The 22,997-nt window shown below is 45.6% G+C and overlaps 1 protein-coding gene across 13 annotated transcripts in view; it reads left to right on the top strand.

Annotated features, from left to right (window-relative positions):
* The window catches only part of TENM4 (teneurin transmembrane protein 4), a 626,114-nt gene that overhangs the window by 509,527 nt on the left and 93,590 nt on the right, over positions 1-22,997 (top strand). For all 13 annotated transcript variants that reach the window (XM_087895779.1, XM_087895778.1, XM_087895780.1 and 10 more), the window contains 3 exons: positions 1,471-1,665; positions 10,244-10,444; positions 20,421-20,606. In XM_087895779.1, coding sequence (XP_087751905.1) covers positions 1,471-1,665; positions 10,244-10,444; positions 20,421-20,606 — 582 coding nt within the window. The remainder of the gene's footprint in view (positions 1-1,470; positions 1,666-10,243; positions 10,445-20,420; positions 20,607-22,997) is intronic.

The following is a 22,997-nucleotide window of genomic DNA, read 5'->3' as shown; positions in this document are numbered from 1 at the left end:
TTATCCCCTGTGGGGTGTGGTCCAGTGACTCAGCTTAATCTCGGGCACACCTCCTTTTCTGCTGCGTGCGCTTGTCTCTCCGACGCTGGCGTGGATCCAGTCAAGACTTATCTCCGTCACTGTCCGACTGCGAGGAGATACCTGGCTCCTGGCCAATCTCTTCTCCTTTGGGAGACACCTGAGGCATTGCCAGAGAGGAGGGTCCTGGAGAGGGAGGCCTGGCCAACTCCTCTCCTTCATGTTCGGAGCCTTCTCCCTCCGATAAGTCAGCCTCGGGGGTCGGAGTCACAACAATAGTTTAGTATCAAAGCCATGGTGGCACAGTGGTCAGAGTGCAGTATTGCAGGCTAATTCTGCCAACTGCCAGCAGTTCGATCCTGACCGGCTCAAGGTTAACACAGTCTTCCATCCTTCCAAAGTCGGTAAATTGAAGACCCAGATTGTTGGAGAAAATATACCAATTCTGTAAACCGCTATAAAGCACTATAAAACCATATATAAGTCAAAGTGCTATTGCTATCAGAGTTCCTTAAAGTTCCTTGGTCATTTTAAGCTGTCTGGATTTCAGTTCCCAGAATTCCCCAGCCTCACCATTTCTCCTCCATTTCCCCTTCTCCTTCTTTTTTTGGCTACCACATATGTGCAAACAGGAAGGTTAATCACCATCAAAAGCATTGTCTGTTCTGACAATAGCAATGCCAGTGACCTCAGGCCTCAACCATTCATAAAATGGCCTCTAAGCATCTCCTATCCTTGGCTTATCTCCCTCTCAGGCTTAAACCAATTTAAGCCACTGTTAGAAACTTCCTAGCAGTGAGGACAATTAACCAATGGAACAGCTTGCCACCAGAAGTTTTTTTTTTTTTTTAAATTTGATTTATATGCCGCCCTTCTCCGGAGACTCAGGGCGGCTTACAATGCGTTAAGCAATAGCCTTCATTCTTTTGTATATTCATACAAAGTCAGCTTATTGCCCCCACAAACTGGGTCCTCATTTCACCTACCTTAGAAAGGATGGAAGGCTGAGTCAACCTTGAGCCTTGGAGAGATTCGAACCAGCAGAAATTGCAGGCAGCTGTGTTAATAACAGGGTGCACTAAACCACTGTACTATCAAGGCTCTTTTAGTTGTAGGTGCTTCATCACTGGAGGTTTTTAAGACTGTTTTGCGACCTTTTGACAAGCAAAGTCAGTGGGGAAGCCAGACTCGCCTAACAACCATGTTACTAACATAACAGTGATTCGCTTAACAAGCGTGGCAAGAAAGGTCGTAAAATGAGGCAAAATTCATGCAATGAATGTTTCACTTAGCAACAGAAATCTTAGGCTCCATTCGAATGGTCTAATTTGAGGAACTACCTACAGTCCATTTTAAATTCCCTTCTGTTGTATCTGATCTCGGGGATCGCCTCAAGCTGTCAACAAACCTGTCTAATGACCCTTGTTTTTGCGTTGTCGTCTTCCTTCTCAGCGTCTTGCCCAGTGTTGTGCAGTGGGAACGGACAGTACATGAAAGGACGCTGTTTATGTCACAGTGGGTGGAAAGGAGCCGAGTGCGACGTCCCCACCAATCAGTGCGTCGACGTCTCTTGCAACAGTCACGGGACGTGCATCATGGGAACCTGTATTTGCAACCCGGGCTACAAGGGAGAGAGTTGTGAGGAAGGTAATTTCCTTTAAGATTCCGTCGGTACTTTCCCCACAGCTGGATAAATTTCAGAATGCCGGACGTTTGTCCGATTTACTTGGTATGGTTGGTGCTGATGGGCGTTTTGGAGAGAGGATCTACCAAGCGGTGACCTCCTAGAGCAGTGTGTCTCAACCGTGACAACTTTAAGATGGGTAGATGACAACTCCCAGAATTCCCCAGCCAGTACGGTCATCGTTTCAGACCAAACAGAGGAACAGAAGGAGCGAAGGTGGTCGAAAAAGCAATTGAAGTAGGAGCAACCTCCGATTTCCTGCAGGCTTCCCCATTGAATTTGCTGATGGGAATCTGGCAGGAAGTGTCAGAAATCCTTCCTTCTTTCTTTCTTTCCTTCCTTCCTTCCTTCCTTCCTTCCTTCCTTCCTTCCTTCCTTCCTTCCTTCCTTCCTTCCTTTCCCGTATTCCTATTCTATCCTGTTCTGTTCTGTCCTGTATACTTCTTCTCTTCTCCTCTCCTTTCTTCCTCTCCTCTCCTTTCTTTCCCTCCTCTCCTCTCCTCCTTTCTTCCTCTCATCCCCTCTCCTCTCTTTTCTTTCTTTCTTCCTCTCCTCTCCTTTCTTCCTCTCCTCTCCTTTTTTCCTCTCCTTTCCTCTCTTCCTCTCCCCTCCTTTCTTCCTCTCCTCTCCTTTCTTTCTTCCTCTCCTCTCCTCTCTTCTTCTCCTTTCCTCTCCCCTCTTTTCTTTCTTCCTCTCCCCTCTTTTCTTTCTTCCTCTCCTCTCCTTTCTTCCTCTCCTCTCCTCTCTTTTCTTCCTCTCCTCTCCTCTCCTTTCTTTCTTCCTCTCCTTTCCTTTTTTCCTTTCCTCTCCCCTCTTTTCTTTCTTCCTCTCCCCTCTTTCTTCCTCTCCTTTCTTTCTTCCTCTCCTCTCTTCTTCCCCTTTCCTCTCCCCTCTTTTCTTTCTTCCTCTCCCCTCTTTCTTCCTCTCCTCTCTTCTCCTTTCCTCTCCTTTCTTCCTCTCCTCTCATTCCTTTCTCTCCTCTCCTTTCTTCCTCTCCTCTCATTCCTTTCTCTCCTCTCCTTTCTTCCTCTCCTCTCTTTTCTTTCTTCTTCTTCTCTCCTGTATACCTATTCTGTTCTGTTCTAATCTGTTCCATTTTCTATTCTGTCATAACCTATGTACCCTATACTACACTACACTTTCTTTTCCCCTTTTTTTCTTTTCCTTTCTTAGCTGAGGATGCCAGAGGCGATCCTGTGATTTTACGCCGCTCCACCATGTTGTTGCGATGCCTTCCTTTTACACCACTTCTGGCTGTGTAGTGTTGCTCCTGAAGCACCTGGCAACCCTTCCCCCCCCCACACACACACACCTTTTCCCTCTTCATCAAAATTATGGATGCCCCAATTACTCCAGTCCCCATTGTAACCAGCATTAGACGTAATCGATGAACTTAAGTGTGTCTAACCTTGTGTGGGATAGCAGCATTTTTCATTTATTTTATTTTTTTTAAGGGCATCCCACGAGACACGATAACACACATCAATCCTGCCGGCGTAGCCTCACCGAAGTTACACAAACACCCCCCCCCCCGAATACCGAGAGACCGAAGTAGATGAGATATGGATATGAATAATCAATCAATCCCATCTCTTTCCTTCTCAGCCAGCAGCTTTCGCCAAAGAGAAGCTTTTAAGGCAGCCTGAAATAGCTCCCTCATCTATCTGCCATTATTTCTCCTTTAGGATAAACCAACCAGGTTTTTCTTTTTTTAAGGTTATCTGAAAGCATTTTCTTTTCTTTTCTTTTTGCAGATGACTAGCCCAGAGTCCCTTGCAGTAAAATTAAAACCCATGGAATAGACAGGGGTGGGCTTCAAAAATTTTAGCAAGGGGTTCTCTCCTCAGTTGCTGGGTGTCGTGGCCATGGTGGGCGTGGCCTAGTCGACCACGGTGGGTTGGCGTTTTTGCCCTTCCCGGGCTCCGGAGGCTTTCCTTGAGTCTCCGGGAGGGTGAAAATGGCCTCCCCAGGCTCCAGAGGCCCTTAGGAGGCCGGAAACGGGCCTATTTCCGGCCTTCCCGAACTTCCAGTAGGCCCGTTTTTCGCCCTCCCTGAACCTCTGCACGCGCCCTGCACTTGCTTGCATCCAAAACGGGCCGCGTGGGGATTCCAGGGAGGGGAGGGGTGGGCGGGGCCAGCCCAGAGTGGGATTTGGGGGTTCTCCGAACTGCACAGAATCTTAGCTAGAGGTTCTCCCGAACCTCTGTGAAACCACAGCAGCCCAACCCTGGATAGAGTTGACATGAAGGATCCTTGGTGCTCTTTGAGCTTGGTGGTTTTCTTGGATGTCGTTTCATTTTCGGTCTCCTCGGCCTCCAGCAGCACTCTGCCGGCCGAATGGGGCCCGTTTTCGGCCAGCAGAGTGCTGCAGGAGAACTGGATTACTATTATGCGGCCTCAAGTATGTGAAAACAAGTAACATCCTATGTTAATACTACAGTTTAATGCCAGATTTTACATACTGTAGGTCCATTTAATCTACCATCAACCATCCACAATTGACAGCCATTTCTATTTACTATACTGGAAATTTACCTCTGCTGTTAGATCTTGTATTATCATCTTCTTTATGCCATTGTATTTTTATGATTAGCCGAATAATAAAAATACAGTGGTATAAATAGCTTTTCTGCCCGGAAAAGCAATTTACTATTAAACAATGGGGTATAAATTTAGAAATAAAAAGTTTAGTGGAGTATGAAGAATAAGTAATAAATGTTTGCCAGTGATATTCTGGTAGGAGAGATAGGAAAATGGTTATAGTAAAGAACTGTGGAAAGGAAGAAGAGAAGGGGGAAAAAATGCATCTTGAGCCTGTGTCAAACAGCCACCATGGCCACACCCACCCCAGTCACCCCCACCATGGCCACGCCCACCTCAGACACACACACACACACACACACACCGGCCCTCCAAGGTCAAACACAACCCTGAGGCAGCCCTCAATGAAATTGAGTTTGACACTCCTGTATTAGAGGCTGCATACCACTAATGGTATTGAAGGGATGCGGTGGCTCAGTGGCTAAGATGCTGAGCTTGTCGATCGAAAGGTCGGCAGTTCATCGGTTCGAATCCCTAGTGCCGCGTAACAGGTTGAGCTCCCGTTCCTTGTCCCAGCTTCTGCCAACCTAGCAGTTCAAAAACAGGTAAAAAATGCAAGTAGAAAAATAGGGACCACCTTTGGTGGGAAGGTAACAGCATTCCGTGTGCCTTTGGTGTTGAGTCATGCCGGCCACATGACCACGGAGACATCTTTGGACAGCGCTGGCTCTTCAGCTTTGAAACGGAGATGAGCACTACCCCCTAGAGTTGGGAACGACTAGCACATATGTGCAAAGGGAACCTTTAGCTTTACCGATTTATGGAAGTATTTTTCAACCCCATTTCATGAGGATTGGCGAAAAGTATGTTTTCTGCTGCATCATCTATCATTAGTTTTTTTTAAAAAAGGCACTTAGGATCCTGAACTTAATTACGATTCTTTCCTGGTTTTGCTATAATTTTATTTACATGTCTTATTTCTCGGTACGTCTCTTAAGGCTATATTGCTTGGTAAGTCTCTTGAGGCAATACAAGCCGAGTCGAGAGCTTTAAATAAATAGAAACCCAACTTTCATTGGCCGGCAGCCCAGTTTTTTTGAAAGAAAAGCAGGCAAAGAAGTAAAGCAAAGCTTTTCCACACAACTTGTTGACTGAAGTATCTTTCCCACTGTGCTTGAATCTTTTACACTAGGTGTAAGAGCTGTTCCCCTAAGAGGAAATGAATGCGAAAAGAGTGCATAAAGACCGCTGCACGGAACATTTATTCAAGTCTGCCTTTCTCTAAATCCTTCCGTAATGTTGATTTCAAAATATTTTACCAACGTTACGTTTTTTTTTTTCCTTTGGAGGAGGGACAGAGAATAAAGATTCCCATCTTTTTATTAATTCAGCATGTTTCCAAGTTTTATGGGGCAACTATTCATTTTCTGCAATATTAAGTTTTTAAAACTATTAATCGCGCTGTGAGTTTTCCCCTCCCTTGGCTCGTATTTGTAAAAACAAAACCTGAATGAGCCAGAAGTCTCTTTCTTGAAATTTTGAAGGCACTGTCTTTGTTGCACCCAAACCCTATCTTAATTGGCCAGCCAGTCAACAACTAAAAAGCCACACACAACAGGCATCGTGTAATTAGCACACACAGAACAACGCAAAACGCACACTCTGATGAGAGAGAAGTTCCCTGAAGATGGGCTTCCAAAAGCTCGGAAGACAAAAACCTTTGACCGACCCAAATTAGATCCTGCAACATTATCCTGGGATACGTATATCCGCCTTAATTCGTAAAAGTCTTAAAGTTGCAAATGTTGGACACCCCTGAGTTAGATCATACAATAGTGGCCAAAATTATGGAAACCTTTTGGGGAAAGTGTATTTTTGCGGTTTGATAGCTAATAAGATCACTTTTTTTTTTTTTTTTGGAGTTTCAAGATAATCCTATTCCACTGCTGGAATGGCCTGGGAATAGCCCAGATCTTAACCCAATGGAAAATCTATGGAGCCGACTAAAGAAACTGGTTAGTCAGAAGCGACCCAGCACTAAAACCCAGTTAATAGAAGCAATCATTCAATCTTGGTTTCACATTAGAACAGCTGCGGAACAAAAAGACTTGGTTCACTCCATGGGAAGACGTTGTAAGGCCGTCATTCATGCTAAAAGTTACCGAACTAAGTATTAACTGACATAGTGATCATTTTTGTATATCTCATTTTCTCTATGGTGATCATTTTTGTATATCTCGTTTTTTCTACGTGTTCCACTTTTCTTCTTTATACTGTCACTGCTATTCTAATAGCAAATCCTTCATAAAAGGTATTGCATTACATTCGTGATTAAATTATCTTTCCATTGATATATAATTGTATGGTACTACTCCAAAAAAAAAAAAGTGGTGTTATTAGCTAGTTTTAGAAAAAACACTTTTCCCAAAAGGTTTCCACAATTTTGGCCACGACTGTAGTTTTGGACAGATGCTGAAACCTGGTTCCCCTTTTTGCCCGCACGCAAATCACCAGCCATTATTTTGCACTCTCTTTGCGTAAAGACAAATTTATATATTGTCCAGTTCCGTTCTGTACTTCAGGGCCTACTTAAATTATTATCTGTTTTGGCTGTCCGAATAGTCTGGATTTTGTGATCAGGAATAAAAGCTTGCTGTGCCCACTCTCACCTTAGTTTTAGGAAGTTTAGTCATGTTCCTCCTGATTTGTCTTTTTTTTTTGCCCCTGAAATAAAAAGTGTTTTTGTTCCTGACATCCTTTCCATTGGCTTTTACCCATCCTTAGAGGTCTGTCTGATGCTGCAAATTTAGAGCCCCGTTCTTGGGTGATTCTTCAGCGCCATTCCCACAATGAATAAAAGCCACAAGATGTTTTAGGAGCCCCCATTCAATTTAGTTGGCTTGGCACTCATATATTCCCAGTGGATTGTGCCAACGGTCATAGCTTCTGCTGTTCGGCACCACCATCATCCATTCAGGGAAAGAAGTCCAAAAATTGGGGCTTTCAGGGCTGAGCCATGAAGCTCAGTAGCAGGATTTTGAAGTATATTATTCTCTTTGAAGAAAAAGGTGGAGAGAACCACAGAGAGTGGGAGGGAGGGAGGGAGGGAGAGACGAAAGTGTTTGCAACAAAGAGAAGAATGAGAAGGAGGGAAGGAAGGAAGAAGGAAGGAAGGAAGGAAGGAAGGAAGGAAGGAAGGAAGGAAGGAAAGAAAAAGGCAAGTAGTAAGTAGTTAGGAAAGAAAAGGAAGGAATGGAAAGGAAGGAAGGAAGGAAGAGGGGAGCAGAGAAGAGAACAGGGAAGAAAAGAAGGAAAAGAGAAGGAAGGTAGGAAGAGGAAAGAAAAAAGGAAAGGAAGGAAGGAAAGAAGGAAAGATAGAGAAAGAAAGAGGGAAAGAAGGAAGGAATAAAGGAAACAGAAAGGGAAGGAAGGAAAAAGAAGGAAAGAAAAAAAATGGAACAGGAAAGAAAGAAAAAAGAAAGAAAGAAAGAAAGAAAATAAGTTAGGAAAGGAAAAGAAGGAATAGGAAGGAAGGAAAAGGGAAGAGGGAAGGAAAGAAAGAGAGGGAAAGAAAGAAGGAAAGAAAGGGAAGGAATGAAAGAAAAAGAAGGAAAGAAAATGGAACAGGAGGGAAAGAAGGAAGGCAGGGGAAGGAAGGACGGGAAAAAAAGAAAGAAAAAAGATTGTTAGATGGATATAGATGGATGGATAGAGAGATAGATAGATAGATGATAGATAGATAGATAGAGCTAGATAGATGATAGAGATGATAGATAGATAGATAGATAGATAGATAGATAGATGATAGATAGATAGATAGATAGATAGATAGATAGATAGATAGATAGAAAGATAGATAGATAGATAGATAGATAGATAGATAGATAGATAGATAGATAGATGATGGATGGAGAGAGAGAGATCTCAGAACTCTTGCCAAGGTGCAGAGCGTCTAAGCAATCGGAGCCAGCAAGGGCAAGAATTAAAGCCGCCATTGTTGTACAGGCCGCCTCGTGAAAAGGCTCGTTTGGACATGAAAAATGGCCCTGGCTTTATGATGAATGGCGTGTCCTAACCTGCACACGCCTTCCTCTCCTCCGGCCCCGCGTTAACGCTGAGCTAGCAGAGCGTTCTGCCTTCTGTGATGGAGACCCCCTCACAACTCCCTTTCCCCCTCCGTGGGCCTTCTTCGGCGGGAATGATTAATTGCCTCACGGTAGCCCCTTGTCACTTATCCCGCAATCTTTGTTCTCCACGACTGAACCATCTGCTAAGCACTTCGGGGACCGGCAGTTCGCTTCCAACTCTTTTTCCCTCTTTGCTCCTTGATTTTGGGAGGGGGGGGAGGGAAAGGGGGGGGAAGCTGCCAGGCCTCTAAATGGATGCCCTCCCCGTTCACACGTTCATAGTGCCAGAGATTGATAAAGCCAGCCTCCTTGCCTTGCCGATGGTCCTAAGAGAGGGGAAGAGATAGTTGGCACATTAATGATACCTCTCCATGCCTCTCCGGAGAGCCTCAACGGCCCAGCTGCAGAAGGAAAGCAATAGCAACAGCACTTAGACTTATATTCCGCTTCGCAGTACTTTCCAGCCCTCTCTGAGCGGTTTAGAGAGTCAGCGTATTGCCCTCAACAATCTGGGTCTTCATTTTACCCACCTCGGAAGGATGGAAGGCTGAGTTAACCTTGAGCCGGTCAGGATCGAACTCCTGGCAGTGAGCTGAATTAGTTTGCAGTTCTGCATTCTAACTACTATGCAACCCCGGCTTGCTCCTTTCCCTGTCCTGTCCTGTCCTGTCCTGTCCTGTCCTGTCCTGTCCTTCCCCGCCTGCCATTCCTTTCTACCTTTACTTTCTTCCTTCATTTTTTCCCTTTTTTCCCGTCGTTCTTCTTTCCTTTCCTTTCCTTCCCTTCCCTTCTCTTCTCTTCCCTTCCCTTCCTTTCTACCTTTACTTTCTTCCTTCATTTTCCCCCCTTTTTCCCTTCCTCTTTCCTTTCCTTCCCTTCCCTTCTCTTCATTCCTTTCTACCTTTACTTTCTTCCTTCATTTTTTTTCCTGCAGTGATTCACTTGACAAATGTGGCAAGAAAAGTCGTAGATAGAGCAAACTCACTTAACAAATTTCTCACTTAACGACATGAACTTTTCCATTCAACTGTGGTCGTAAGTTGAGCACTGCCTGTATTTAATATCCTAGTATGATTTATGTTGATTGCTTATTTAGTATCCTATGGCTATTGCTGAGTGTTGTATCTTACGATTTATGACGAAGATCATAAATCATAAGATTTATGATTTTATGGTTATAATCATGATTTATCGCTTGTTGCTTGTATGTACACTGAGAGCTTATGCACCGGAGACAAATTCCTTGTGTGCCCAATCACACTTGGCCAATAAAGAATTCTGTTCTGTTCTGTTCTGTTCTGTTCTGTTCTGTTCTGTTCTGTTCTACTCTACTCTACTCTACTCTACTCTACTCTACTCTACTCTACTCTCTATTCTCTATTCTAAATTACAGAAACTTGGATGTACACTGAGAGCTTATGCACCGGAGACAAATTCCTTGTGTGCCCAATCACACTTGGCCAATAAAGAATTCTGTTCTGTTCTGTTCTGTTCTGTTCTGTTCTGTTCTACTCTACTCTACTCTACTCTACTCTACTCTACTCTACTCTCTATTCTCTATTCTAAATTACAGAAACTTGGATGTACACTGAGAGCTTATGCACCGGAGACCAATTCCTTGTGTGCCCAATCACACTTGGCCAATAAAGAATTCTGTTCTGTTCTGTTCTGTTCTGTTCTGCTCTGCTCTACTCTACTCTACTCTACTCTACTCTACTCTACTCTACTCTCTATTCTCTATTCTAAATTACAGAAACTTGGATGTACACTGAGAGCTTATGCACCGGAGAAAAATTCCTTGTGTGCCCAATCACACTTGGCCAATAAAGAATTCTAATTCATGTTTCTACGTTTTCTCTTCCTTGCTTTGCAGTGGACTGTATGGACCCCACCTGCTCAGGACGTGGCGTCTGTGTGAGAGGAGAATGCCACTGCTCCGTGGGCTGGGGAGGGGCCAACTGTGAGACCCCAAGAGCCACTTGTCTGGATCAGTGTTCGGGCCACGGAACTTATCTGTCTGAAACCAGTCTCTGCACTTGTGATCCCAACTGGACTGGGCACGACTGTTCCACAGGTAATTGCACCTATCAATTTACTTTCGTTGAACCTTTGCATGTCAATTTGGTTGTAGAGTGATAGTCTACGATCTTGTAGATCTCCCTGATCCTGAGTTCCCACAAGGTAGGTCTGTTGTGATCCACGTTTGGGATGAAATGGATATTTATTTATTTTATTTATTATTGCGATTTATATGCCGCCTTTCTCCCTAGGGACACAAGGCGGCTTACAAAATGACAAATTCCAATACAAATTACAATGAAATAATTAAAATCAACAACCCTATTAAAAACAGTTTAAAATTATGACAGTGTACCCCCAAACGGATCAGTTGAGTTGACGAAAGAGCCACGTCTTCAGCTCGCGACGGAAGGAAAGAAGGTCGGGGGCTATCCTGAGCTCGGTGGGCAATCCATTCCAGAGGGTGGGGGCTCCCACAGAGAACGCCTTCCTCCTGGGGGCCGTCAGCCGACATTGTTTGGCCGATGGCACCCTGAGGAGGCCGACTCTGTGAGAGCGCACAGGACGGTGGGAGAGCGGCTGGAGATGTCCTGCAAGTATCCCGGGCCTAAGCCATGAAGGGCTTTATAGGTGAGCACCAGCACCTTGAAATGTATCCGGAGCGCCACCGACAGCCAGTGCAGCTCACGCAGGAGAGGTGTTACACGGGAGTATCTAGACGCCCCTGTAACTACCCACGCGGCTGCGTTCTGGACTAGCTGGAGCCTCCGGACGCATCCCAAGGGCAGCCCCATGTAGAGGGTGTTACAGTAGTCCAACCTAGAGGTAATGAGGGCATGAGTGACCGTGGCGAGGGCATTCCGGTCTAGAAAAGGGCGCAACTGGCGCACAAGACGCACTTGTGCGAAGGCCCCCCTGGTTACGGCCGTCAGATGGTCCTCTAAGGACAGCCGAGAATCCAGGAGGACACCCAAGTTGCGGATATGAATTGCAAGTGGCTGTTTTCTTAAATTTTGTCTAGTGGGTGGCAGTGGCTGCCATACAGTACTGCAGGCAAGCTCTGTCCACTGCCAGGGGTTTGATCCCGATCAGATCAAAGTTGACTCACTAACCCAGAGGTGTCAAACTCGATTTCATTGAGGGCCACATCAGGGTTGTGTTTGACCTCAGGGAGCCAAGGTGGCCATGGCCAGCTTCATGTCACTGGTGTTGGGGGGTGTCTGTGGCCCGAGTGCTCTGCCAGTGAAAACAGGCTCCTGAGCTCCGTTTTCGGCTGCAATGGCCTCCTGCAACCCTCCGCTAGCATGTGGCCCTCCTGAGCTCCGTTTTCGGCCACGACAGCCTCCTGCAGCCCTCTGCCGGTGAAAACGGAGCCCCCCCCCAGCTCCATTTTTGCTGGCAGAGGGCTACAGGAAGCTGTCGTGGCCGAAAATGGAGCTCAGGAGGCCCGCGCACGGTCACCATGAGCTCCGTTTTCGCTAGCAGAGGCACCACAGGCCACACTTTCACTGTTTCCAGGACAGCCCTATCTGTTTTGTCCCTGTCCCCACACACACACAAACAGCCAGCCGGGGGTTAAAGAATTACTTGGCACACACAAGGTTCGTTATCAGGAACTTGGCAGCAATACGATAACCGTCTGCCAAGTGCTTTACTACAAGAAGAGGGAGTGTTCCTCCACCAGATAATCACCAACGAATACACACAGTTTTCAAAACAGTCCAGCTCAAACATGAAACCTTCAGCAGATTCAGGCGTTGTACAAAGTGACTAGCCAGAAGTTAGCTTTGTCCGTCACAGAGTCTAAATGGCCACCACACTCTCTTATATAGCCTGTGGGGTGTGGTCCAATGACTCAGCTTACTCCCTGGCACGCCTCCTCATCTGCTGTAAACGTTTATCTCGCCTTCGTTGGCGTGGATCCAGGAACGACTTATCACCCACATCGCTGTCATCGGAGACACCTGGCTCCTGGTCAATCTCCTCTCCCTCGGCAGGCACCTGAGGCATTGCCAGAGAGGAGGGGCCTGGAGAGGGAGGCCTGGCCGGCTCCTCTCCTTCATGTTCGGAGCCTTCTTCCTCCGATAAGATGGGCTCGGGGATCGGAGCCACAACACTATCGGCCAGATCTAAACACCCCATGGGCCAGATCTGGCCTGTGAGCCTTGAGTTTGACACAGTGATGAAATCCAAATTTTTTTACTACTGGTTCTGTGGGCGTGGCTTGGTGGCTTGGTGGGCGTGGCAGGGGAAGGATACTGCAAAATCTCCATTCCCACCTAACTCTGGGGCCAGCCAGAAGTGGTATTTGCCGGTTCTCCGAACTACTCAAAATTTCCACTACCGGTTCTCCAGAGCCTGTCAGAACCTGCTGGATTTCACCCCTGGTTTGACACCCCTGGACTAACCCTTCTGGAGGACAGAAGGAAAAGGGAGGACACGTTTGAAACCTTTAAACATATGAAGGATGTGAATAGGGTTCTAGAAGGCAATATTTTCAACATGAAGCCAAAATCAAGAAGACGGGGCCATAACCTCAAACCGACAGGAGGGACATTCAAAAGTCACGTCAGAAAATATTCCTTCACAGGAAGAGTAAGGTGGAAGTTCGGAACCAACTTCCAGCGGAGGTAGTGGCTCAGTCATCCGTACAAGTAGTCCTCAATTTACAACGTTCTGTTTAGTGACCGTTCGAAGTTCCAGTGGCACCGAAAGAAGCACCTTATGACCATTTTTTCACAACAACCGTTGTAGCATCCCCAGGGTCCCGTCATCAAAATTCAGACGCTTGGCAACGGGTTCCTATTTATGACGGTTGCAGCGTCCCGGGGTTATGCAATCGTCCTTTGCGACCTCCCGACAAGCAAAGTCAACAGGGAAGGCAGGTTCACTTCACAGCCAGGTTACTAACTGCTGTGATTCATTTCACATCCATGGCAAGAAAAGTTGTAAAGTGGGGGCAAAACTCACTTAAGAACTGTCCGGCTTAGCAACCGAAATTGGTTTGCTTGGGATAAACACACGTCCATCATCCAACAAAAATTAAAATGATAAAAAAAAAACTCGATAGACCACTAGGTCTTTTTCTTCTGTCACCTTTTGTTGTGGCCCATCGTCCGCCGGCCCCTCCATCAACCGAATCAGAGGAGGAGGAGGGGGTGTGGGAGTCAGGGTCAGCATCAAGGTAACCTGAGAGCTCCGAGGGGGAAGAGGGAATGGAGCTGGCAGAGAGAGAGAGAGAGAGAGAGAGAGAGAGAGAGAGAGAGAGAGAGAGAGAGAGAGAGAGAGAGAGAGAGAGAGAGAGAGAGAGAGAGAGAGAGAGAGAGAGAGAGAGAGAGAGAGAGAGAAGCGGAGCCTGGGCCATCCGTCACCTCAGATGGAGAGTCAACGGCCCCCAGGCCTGGAGGTGGCTGATGAGGAAGAGGAGGAACAGCTGGGTCCTGTGCCTGACGCACGGATGCACAGAAGGCAGAGGAGAGGAGAGCAGTGGAAATCTATGGGCCGGTTCTTGGGACGGAAGATCCACTGCTGCTAGCGAAGCCCCACCCTAGCTCTGGGGATAAAAGGTAGGGGGCGCAGATGTATAGATGTGGCAGACAACTATTCATCTTCCGACCAGCCGGACTTGTTATCCTGCTGTGAGAGAGAGAAACTGCTTGCCAGGGCTGCTGGAGCTCCTCATAAAGGAATCATTGAGTTAACTTCAGAGGGTTTGTCGTGTTTGAGAACCAGGTCAGAACAGAAAGAAAGAAAAAGAAAGAATAAGAAAGAAAGAAAGAAAGAAAGAAAGAAAGAAAGAAAGAAAGAAAGAAAGAAAGAAAGAAAGAAAGAAAGAAAGAAAGAAAGAAAGAAAGAGTGAATGAATGAATGAATGAATGAATGAATGGGTTGTGACCTGTCGGCCACCAGCCCTTCCAGCAGCTGAAACAGATGAGGAAGAGGAGGCATGGGAGTCAGGATCAGCATCAAGGCAACCTGAGAGCTCCAAGGGGGAAGGGGTTAGGGTTAGGGTTAGGGTTAGGGTTAGGGTTACGGCAGAGAGAGAGAGAGAGAGAGAGAGAGAGAGAGAGAGAGAGAGAGAGAGAGGCGGAGCCCGGGCCACCCATCAGCCCTCAGATGGAGAGTCAACAGCCCCCAGGTCTGGAGGTGGCTGATGAGGAAGAGGAAGAACAGCTGGGTCCAGTGCCTGACGCGAGGATGCGCAGAAGGAAGAGGAGAGGAGAGCAGTGGAAATCTATGAGCCGGTCCTTGGGACGGAAGAGCAACTGCTACTAGCGAAGCCCCACCCTAGCTCTGGGGATAAAAGGCAGGGGGCGGAGATGAATAGATGTGGCAGACAATTACTCGTCTTCCGGCCAGACGGCCTTGTTAGTCTGCCGTGAGATTGAAACTTTTTGCCGGGGCTGCTGGCGCTCCTAATAAAGGAATATTTTGAGTTCACTTCAGAGGGTTTGTCGTGTTCGAGGAGCTCAGGACACCTTTGTATGTTTTTACGGAGGCTAAAAAGAAGCTTTTTTTTTAAAAAAAAAAATCCCAAACAACAAAGCAACCAACTCGTTTCTTATGGCGGCAAGAAACGTTATTCAAGCGCTCGTTCAGGTTTGACCCGAAGGCGAATTTACCTTTTTAGTGAAATAGCGCACAAATTCATCTTTCGGAGTTTGAAGTTGACTTGGAGAAATGAGGGAGAGTTTACCAATCACCTTAGCGGAGGCTTTTGGCCAGGAGGCACAAAACAATAATAATGTTAACCTCAGAAGTAGCTCCATGAAGGATGAAGGATGAAGAGCACAAGGGTTGGGTGTAATTGTGTGTGGCTCGCGAAAAGCGAGCAGGGATGTCGGTGATTGTTGCAAATGCAGAGCGGGGAAAAGGCGATGTTTTGATTTGTGACCTCGGGTAGGCTAGGGCAGGGGTGAAATCCAGCAGGTTCTCGCGAACCGGTAGCGGAAATTTTAAGTAGTTCGAAGAACTGGCAAACACCACCTCTGGCTGGCCCCAAAATGGGGATTTTGCAGTATCCTTCTCCTGGAGTGGGGTGGGTGGGAATGGAGATTTTGCAGTATCCTTTTCCCTGCCACGCCCACCAAGCCACACCACACCATGCCCACCAAGCCACGTTCACAGAACCGGTAGTAAAATAATTTGGATTTCACCACTGGGTTAGGGGTAATTTGTCATACACGGGAGTGAAGAAATAGTGTGCGCATTAATTTACAAGGAAGGACCAGCCTCCAGAGAAATTGTCTGCATTCAAAAATAACATCCACTCACAATTATAGGCATGGAGTTTAGGATGCTAATTTTCGCACTGTGCGAAAAATATTAATCATCCTGTAAGAACAATTACAGGAACCGGGCATGGCTAGTCTAGTGAAGAGAAGGACCAGGGGAGACATGAGAGCATCTTCCAATATTTGAGGGGCTGCCACAGAGAGGAGGGGATCAAGCTATTTTCCAAAGCACCCAAAGGTCAGACAAGGAATAATGGATGGAAACTGAACAAGGAGAGATTCAACCTGGAAATAAGGAGAAATTGTCTTAACAGTGAGAACGATCAACCCATGAAACAGAAGTTGCCTTCAGAAGTTCATCACTGGAGGCTTTCAAGAAGAGACTGGACTGCCATCTGACAGAGATGGTGTAGGGTCTCCTGCTTGGATGGGGGGTTGGACTAGATGACCTACAAGGTCCCTTCCAACTCTGTTTATCTGTATCCCTCTTCAACCTCTCGCAAAGCTTTAAAATAAAGTTGTAAGGTTGAGCTGAGGTATTTTGTCCCCTTTAAAATCCACCATGATGACAAAGAATAGCAGCATTCGGGAACAAAAAGATAAGAGCATCTGAAAGTTTTCTGGAAATCACAGGTAGTTCTTGATTTACGGCCGTAGTAACCGAATCGTAATCATAACTTTGAATCTGGGTGGTTAAATACAGGAAGTCCCTGACTTAACGTCCACAATTAGGGCTAGAATTTCCATTGCAGTTGTTAAGTAAGACGTAGCTGATTTTATGACTTCTTTGCAATGGTTGTTAAGTGAATCACATATTTATGACGGTTGCAGTGTCCCGAGGTCATGTGATCACTGATTTCATTCTCCAACACCCCCTCCAGGCCTTTCAGCATCCTCCCCAAAATTAGGAAGGCCAATGTCTCCATGAACCTTACAGTTTCATGACTTAAAAGAGAAGTGACCACCAGACTGGATTGAATCACTGTATTAGGACTCCTTCAGTGACAAATCGACAACAGTTTTTGTCTGTCCATCTATCTATGAAGTCAAGAGCCATGGAATCCTTCCTTCCTTCCTGCCTCCCTCCCTTCCTTCCTCTCATCCACCTATCCACCTACTCATCTCTCTCTCTCTCTCATCATCCATCTTTCCCCGTCTGTCCATCTGTTTGTCTCTCTGTCTGTCTGTCTCTCTCTCTCTCTCTCTCTCTCCATTCCTATCTATTTATCAACTACAGTATATCCATCCCTATCCATCCATCTATCTATCTATCTATCTATGATATTTTTGTAATCAGGGTTTTTCCTATGTTAATAAAAGATGTTAAATGGCCATGGTGGGATGAAATCTCTAATCATCGCTTTCAGGCCTGTCAGACATTTTATGTTGTTTCTTCTGAGACTTATGGGAGACTGGGATAGCACTATTTCGGTTTTTTTGAACCTCTTCAGCCAGACACACCCATATTTTATGACTCCTCCCTGTAGAGGTCAAATATTTATTCCTTTTAATTCATAGGTATAAATGTGTGATATTTTTGTAATCAGGGTTTTTCCTATATTAATAAAATGTCTGACAGGCCTGAAAGCGATGATTAGAGATTTCATCCCACCATGGCCATTTAACATCTTTTATTAACATAGGAAAAACCCTGATTACAAAAATATCACACATTTATACCTATCTATCTATCTATCTATCTATCTATCTATCTATCTATCTATCTATCTATCTATCATCTATCATCTGTATCCATCCCTATCCATCCATCTATCTATAATCTATCTATCTATCATCTATATCCATCCCTATCCATCTATCATCTATCCATCCAGCCATCTATCATCTATCTATCTATCTATCTATCTATCTATCTATCTATCTATCTATCTATCTATCTATCTATCTATCTAATCTATCTATCTATCATCTATATCCATCCCTATCCTTATCCCTCTCTCCCTCCCTCCCTCCTTCCCTCCATCCATCCATCTATATTTATCCATCCATCCAGTGATGGGATTTAGCCAGTTCGCACCACTTCAGGAGAACCGGTTGTTAACTTTCTGAGCAGTTTGGCAAACTGGTTGTTGGAAGAAATCATTAGGGCAGAGAACCAGTTGTTAAATTATTTGAATCTCACCACTGCATCCATCCATCCATCCATTTATCATCTATCAATCATTTATATTATCTATCTATCTGTTCCTTCTGGCTGACATTATTTGTAGGGGTTTATTGTTGGATCTTATAACTCTTCTATATGACAAACCAACCAGAATCATTTGGAGTTGTGGGGAGGAGGGGATTAGAAATTTGAAAGACAAATAAAGAAATATGTACATCAATAAAACAGGTAAATCTTCTCTGTCCTTCCTAAAATGCTTCAGCATTATAGAATGGGTGTTTTTGTTTTTTCCTGAATAGAACAAAAACTCAGGAAAGAAGGAAGGGAGGAGAGTGAGAGGAAGGAAGGAAGGAAGGAAGGAAGGAAGGAAAGTGTGAGAGTACATGAAAGGAAGGAAGGAAAAGTATTAAGGAAGGAAAGGGAAGAGTGAGAGTAAATAAAAGGAAGGAAGGAAGGAAAGAGTGAGAGTACATGAAAGGAAGGAAGGAAAAGTAGGAAGGAAGGGAAGGGAAGAGTGAGAGTAAATAAAAGGAAGGAAGGAAGGAAAGTGTGAGAGTACATGAAAGGAAGGAAGGAAAAGTAGGAAGGACAGAAAGGGAAGAGTGAGAGTAAATAAAAGGAAGGAAGGAAGGAAAGTGTGAGAGTACATGAAAGGAAGGAAGGAAAAGTAGGAAGGAAGGGAAGAGTGAGAGTAAATAAAAGGAAGGAAGGAAAGAGTGAGAGTACATGAAAAGAAGGAAGGAAAAGTAGGGAGGAAGGAAAGGGAAGAGTGAGAGTAAATAAAAGGAAGGAAGGAAGGAAAGTGTGAGAGTACATGAAAGGAAGGAAGGAAAAGTAGGAAGGACAGAAAGGGAAGAGTGAGAGTAAATAAAAGGAAGGAAGGAAGGAAAGTGTGAGAGTACATGAAAGGAAGGAAGGAAAAGTATTAAGGAAGGAAAGGGAAGAGTGAGAGTAAATAAAAGGAAGGAAGGAAAGAGTGAGAGTACATGAAAAGAAGGAAGGAAAAGTAGGGAGGAAGGAAAGGGAAGAGTGAGATTAAATAAAAGGAAGGAAGGAAGGAAAGTGTGAGAGTACATGAAAGGAAGGAAGGAAAAGTAGGGAAGAAGGAAAGGGAAGAGTGAGAGTAAATAAAAGGAAGGAAAGAAAGAAAGTGTGAGAGTACATGAAAGGAAGGAAGGAAAAGTAGGAAGGAAGGGAAGGGAAGAGTGAGAGCAAATAAAAGGAAGGAAGGAAAGAGTGAGAGTACATGAAAGGAAGGAAGGGAAAGTAGGAAGGAAGGAAAGGGAAGAGTGAGAGTAAATAAAAGGAAGGAAGGAAGGAAAGTGTGAGAGTACATGAAAGGAAGGAAGGAAAAGTAGGAAGGACAGAAAGGGAAGAGTGAGAGTAAATGAAAAAAAGGAAGGAAAATTAGGAAGGGCGGAAAGGGAAGAAAGAAAGAAAGAAAGGGAAGAGTGAGAGTAATTGGAGGAAGGAAGGAAGGAAGGAAGGAAGGAAGGAAGGAAGGAAGGAAGGAAGGAAGGAAGGAAGGAAAGAAGGATTCCATGGTTCTTGAATTGGTAGGCAGGTAGATGGACAGACAGAAACTATTGTGGATTTCCCAGTCACCATTTCTGCAGCTGGTGCAATTTGACTTCAGCTTTCTCAGAGGCAGGCAGTACTCTCGGAGGCCTGTGCCCTGCGTGTATCCTAGAGAGAACACCGCATTTCAAAGCTCTCCCAAACATTTCGGAGGCCAAATAAAGCCTCTTTTGTGAACAGTTCACAATGCAGCCCACAAAGAGGAAAAGCAACGTTCCCAAACGCCCCCAGATCTGTAACCAAGAGCGATATAACCCACCGCAAATAGACTTTGCCGGCGACACTTAACTTTATTTTTCAGGCGATTTAAGCGGCCGGTTGTGGTTTTTTTTTTTGTTCTTTTTTTTTTTTACACTCAACTAGTTTTTAATTAAAAAGTGACTTTTGTTCCTTTAACTCTGAAAGAGCCCTTTTGGATTCAGCCGGGTCGGCCAAAGCCACGGGGGTGTATTTGTGTGTGTCTGTGTGTGATCGTATTAGAAAGTTTTACAAAGGAGTTTCAAGCACCAATGGATCCCACCAAACCATGTCCATCTCCTTTTTCCCCTCTCCTTTGTAATCTGCTTATTAGATTCTTAATGTCAAAAGGGATTTAGTCTCGGGAGCCACGAGAATCCCTTTCATTTCCCCCCCATCAGGATAAGTTAGTGGAGTGTGGCTTGCTTATTTTATTTTATTTTATATATATATGTAACAATGACCTTCTGGTCATCTCTTTCACCCCGATCCCTTTTCTTTTTTTTTATTATTTTAATTTGATTTATATGCCGCCCTTCTCCGGAGACTCAGGGCGGCTTACAATGCATTAAGCAATAGCCTTCATACTTTTGTATATTTATACAAAGTCAGCTTATTGCCCCCACAATCTGGGTCCTCATTTCACCTACCTTAGAAAGGATGGAAGGCTGAGTCAACCTTGAGCCTGGTGAGATTCGAACTTGCAGTAATTGCAGGCAGCTGTGTTAATAACAGGGTGCTTTAGACCACTGTACTACCAAGGCCCTACTTTTCTACCCCACTGCCCCTCCACCTGATCCCCTGTTCCTTTTTTTTTTTTATCCTTTTTTTTTTTTAATGTTCTCCTCCTGCAGAGATCTGCGCGGCCGACTGTGGGGTCCACGGCACCTGCGTTGGGGGAGCCTGCCGCTGCGAAGAGGGCTGGATGGGGGCGGCTTGCGACCAGCGAGCGTGTCACCCGCGCTGCAACGAACACGGGACCTGTCGGGACGGCAAGTGTGAATGCAGCCCCGGCTGGAACGGAGAACATTGCACCATCGGTAAGGGGAAAAGTTTGGCAAGAAAGCGTAGTTGGGAAAGAGACCGCCGGCGGGTGGAGAGTGTATGGTGGACAGAGCATGTTTAACGGAATCGGTTGGGCATTAATGAAGCATGCGTGCATCCTTTTTTTCTTTTTACATTCTTGGGTTGTTGTTCACGTATCCCCGACTCACACATTTCCTTGCCGTGATTCTTCCCCTCGGCTTCACGGGCCCTCCAATGTCGTTTCATTTGGCCAGGCCAGGCCAGCCCACCTCAGCGATGGAGAAATGCAGGTCAAGGCTGCAAGAGGTTGTTGGAGGACCGACGCAGTAAAATAGCAATAGTAGTTAGACTTATTATGCCGCTTCACGGTGCTTTACGGCCTTTACAGAGTCAGTATTTTGCCCCCAACAATTTGGCTCCTCATTTTATCCACCTCGGAAGGATAGAAGGCTGAGTCAAACTGGAGCCGGTCAAGATCGAACTCCTGGCAGTGGGCAGAGTCAGTCTGCAATGCTGGATTCTAACCACTGCGCCACCATGACAGAAAGGAAGGAAGGAAGGAAGGAAGGAAGGAAGGAAGGAAGGAAGGAAGGAGGGAGAGAAGGAGGAAGGAAAAAAGAAAGAAAGAGGGAGGGAGGAAGAAAGGAAGGAAGGAAATAAATAGCAATACCACTTAGACTTATATACAGCTTCACAGTGCTTTCCAGCCCTCTCTAAGGGGTTTACAGAGTCAGCATTTTGCCCCCAACAATTTAGCTCCTCATTTTACGCACCTTGGAAGGATGGAAGGCTGAGTCAAACTGGAGCTGGTCAAGATCGAACTCCTGGCAGTGGGCAGAGTCACTTTGCAATGCTGGATTCTAACCACTGCACCACCATGACAGAAAGGAAGGAAGGAAGGAAGGAAGGAAGGAAGGAAGGAAGGAAGGAAGGAAGGAAGGAAGGGGAAGGAGGGAGAGAAGGAGGAAGGAAAAAAGAAAGAGGGAGAGAGGAAGAAAGGAAGGGAATAAATAGCAATACCACTTAGACTTATATACCGCTTCACAGTGCTTTCCAGCCCTCTCTAAGCGGTTTACAGAGTCAGCATTTTGGCCCCAACAATTTGGCTCCTCATTTTACGCACCTCGGAAGGATGGAAGGCTGAGTCAAACTGGAGCCGGTCAAGATCGAACTCCTGGCAGTGGGCAGAGTCAGTCTGCAATGCTGGATTCTAACCACTGCGCCACCATGACAGAAAGGAAGGAAGGAAGGGGAAGGAAGGAGAGAAGGAGGAAGGAAAAAAGAAAGAAAGAGGGAGGGAGGAAGGAAGGAGAAGGAAGGAAGGATGGAAAGGAAGGAAGGAAGGAAAGAAGGATAAAAGGAAGGAAGGAAGGATAAAAGGAAGGAAGGAAGGAAGATGGAAGGATAGAAGGAAGGAAGATGGCACAGTGGTTAGAACTCCTGCCAGGAGTTCGATCCTGATTGGCTCAAGATTGATTCAGCCTTCCATCCTTCCGAAGTGTGTATAATGAGGACCCAGATTGTTGGGGGCAAGAGGCTGACTCTGTAAACCGCTTAGAGAGGGGCTGCAAAGCACTGTGAAGCGGTATATAAGTCTAAGTGCTATTGCTATTTATTTCCTTCCTTCCTTCCTTCCTTCCTTCCTTCCTTCCTTCCTTCCTTCCTTCCTTCCTTCCTTCCTTCCTTCCTTCCTTCCCAATCGCACTTAGACTTATATACCGCTTCACAGTGCTTTCCAGCCCTCTCTAAGCAGTTTACAGAGTCAGCCTCTTGCCCCCCAACAATCTGGGTCCTCATTTGACCCACCTCGGAAGGATGGAAGGCTGAGTCAACCTTGAGCCTGGTGAGAATCAAACTGCCAAACTACTGGCAGTCAGCAGAAGTAGCCTGCAAGTACTGCACTCTAGCCACTGCACCACCACGGCTCTAGGTGGTACAGTCAACTTACAACTAATTCGTTTAGAGACCATTCGAACGGCACTGGAAAAAGTGACTTATGATCGGTTTTCACGCTGGTTGTGCTTGTAAGTCGAGGATTACCGGTAACAACCATGAACCAATGATGATCGCTCATTTGGATGACAGGATAGCAGTGGTCCAATATCTCCGGGGCTGCCCCAAAGAAGAGGGGGCCAATCTACTCTCCAAAGCACCTGAGGGCAGGACAAGAAGCAATGGGTGGAAACTAATCAAGGAGAGAAGCAACCTAGAACTAAGGAGAAATTTCCTGACAGTGAGAACAATTAACCAGTGGAACAGCTTACCACCAGAAGTTGTGAATGCTCCAACACTGGAAGTTTTTAAGAAGATGTTGGATAACCATTTGTCTAAAGTGGTGTAGGGTTTCTTGCCTAAGCAGGGGGTTGGACTAGAAGACCTCCAAGGCCCCTTCCAACTCTGTTCTT

The sequence above is a fragment of the Pantherophis guttatus genome, chromosome 5 (genome assembly GCF_059756535.1).
Source record: "Pantherophis guttatus breed Tessera chromosome 5, ASM5975653v1, whole genome shotgun sequence".
In the NCBI taxonomy this organism is placed as follows: domain Eukaryota; kingdom Metazoa; phylum Chordata; class Lepidosauria; order Squamata; family Colubridae; genus Pantherophis; species Pantherophis guttatus.
This window is presented reverse-complemented; position numbering and strand designations above follow the sequence as displayed.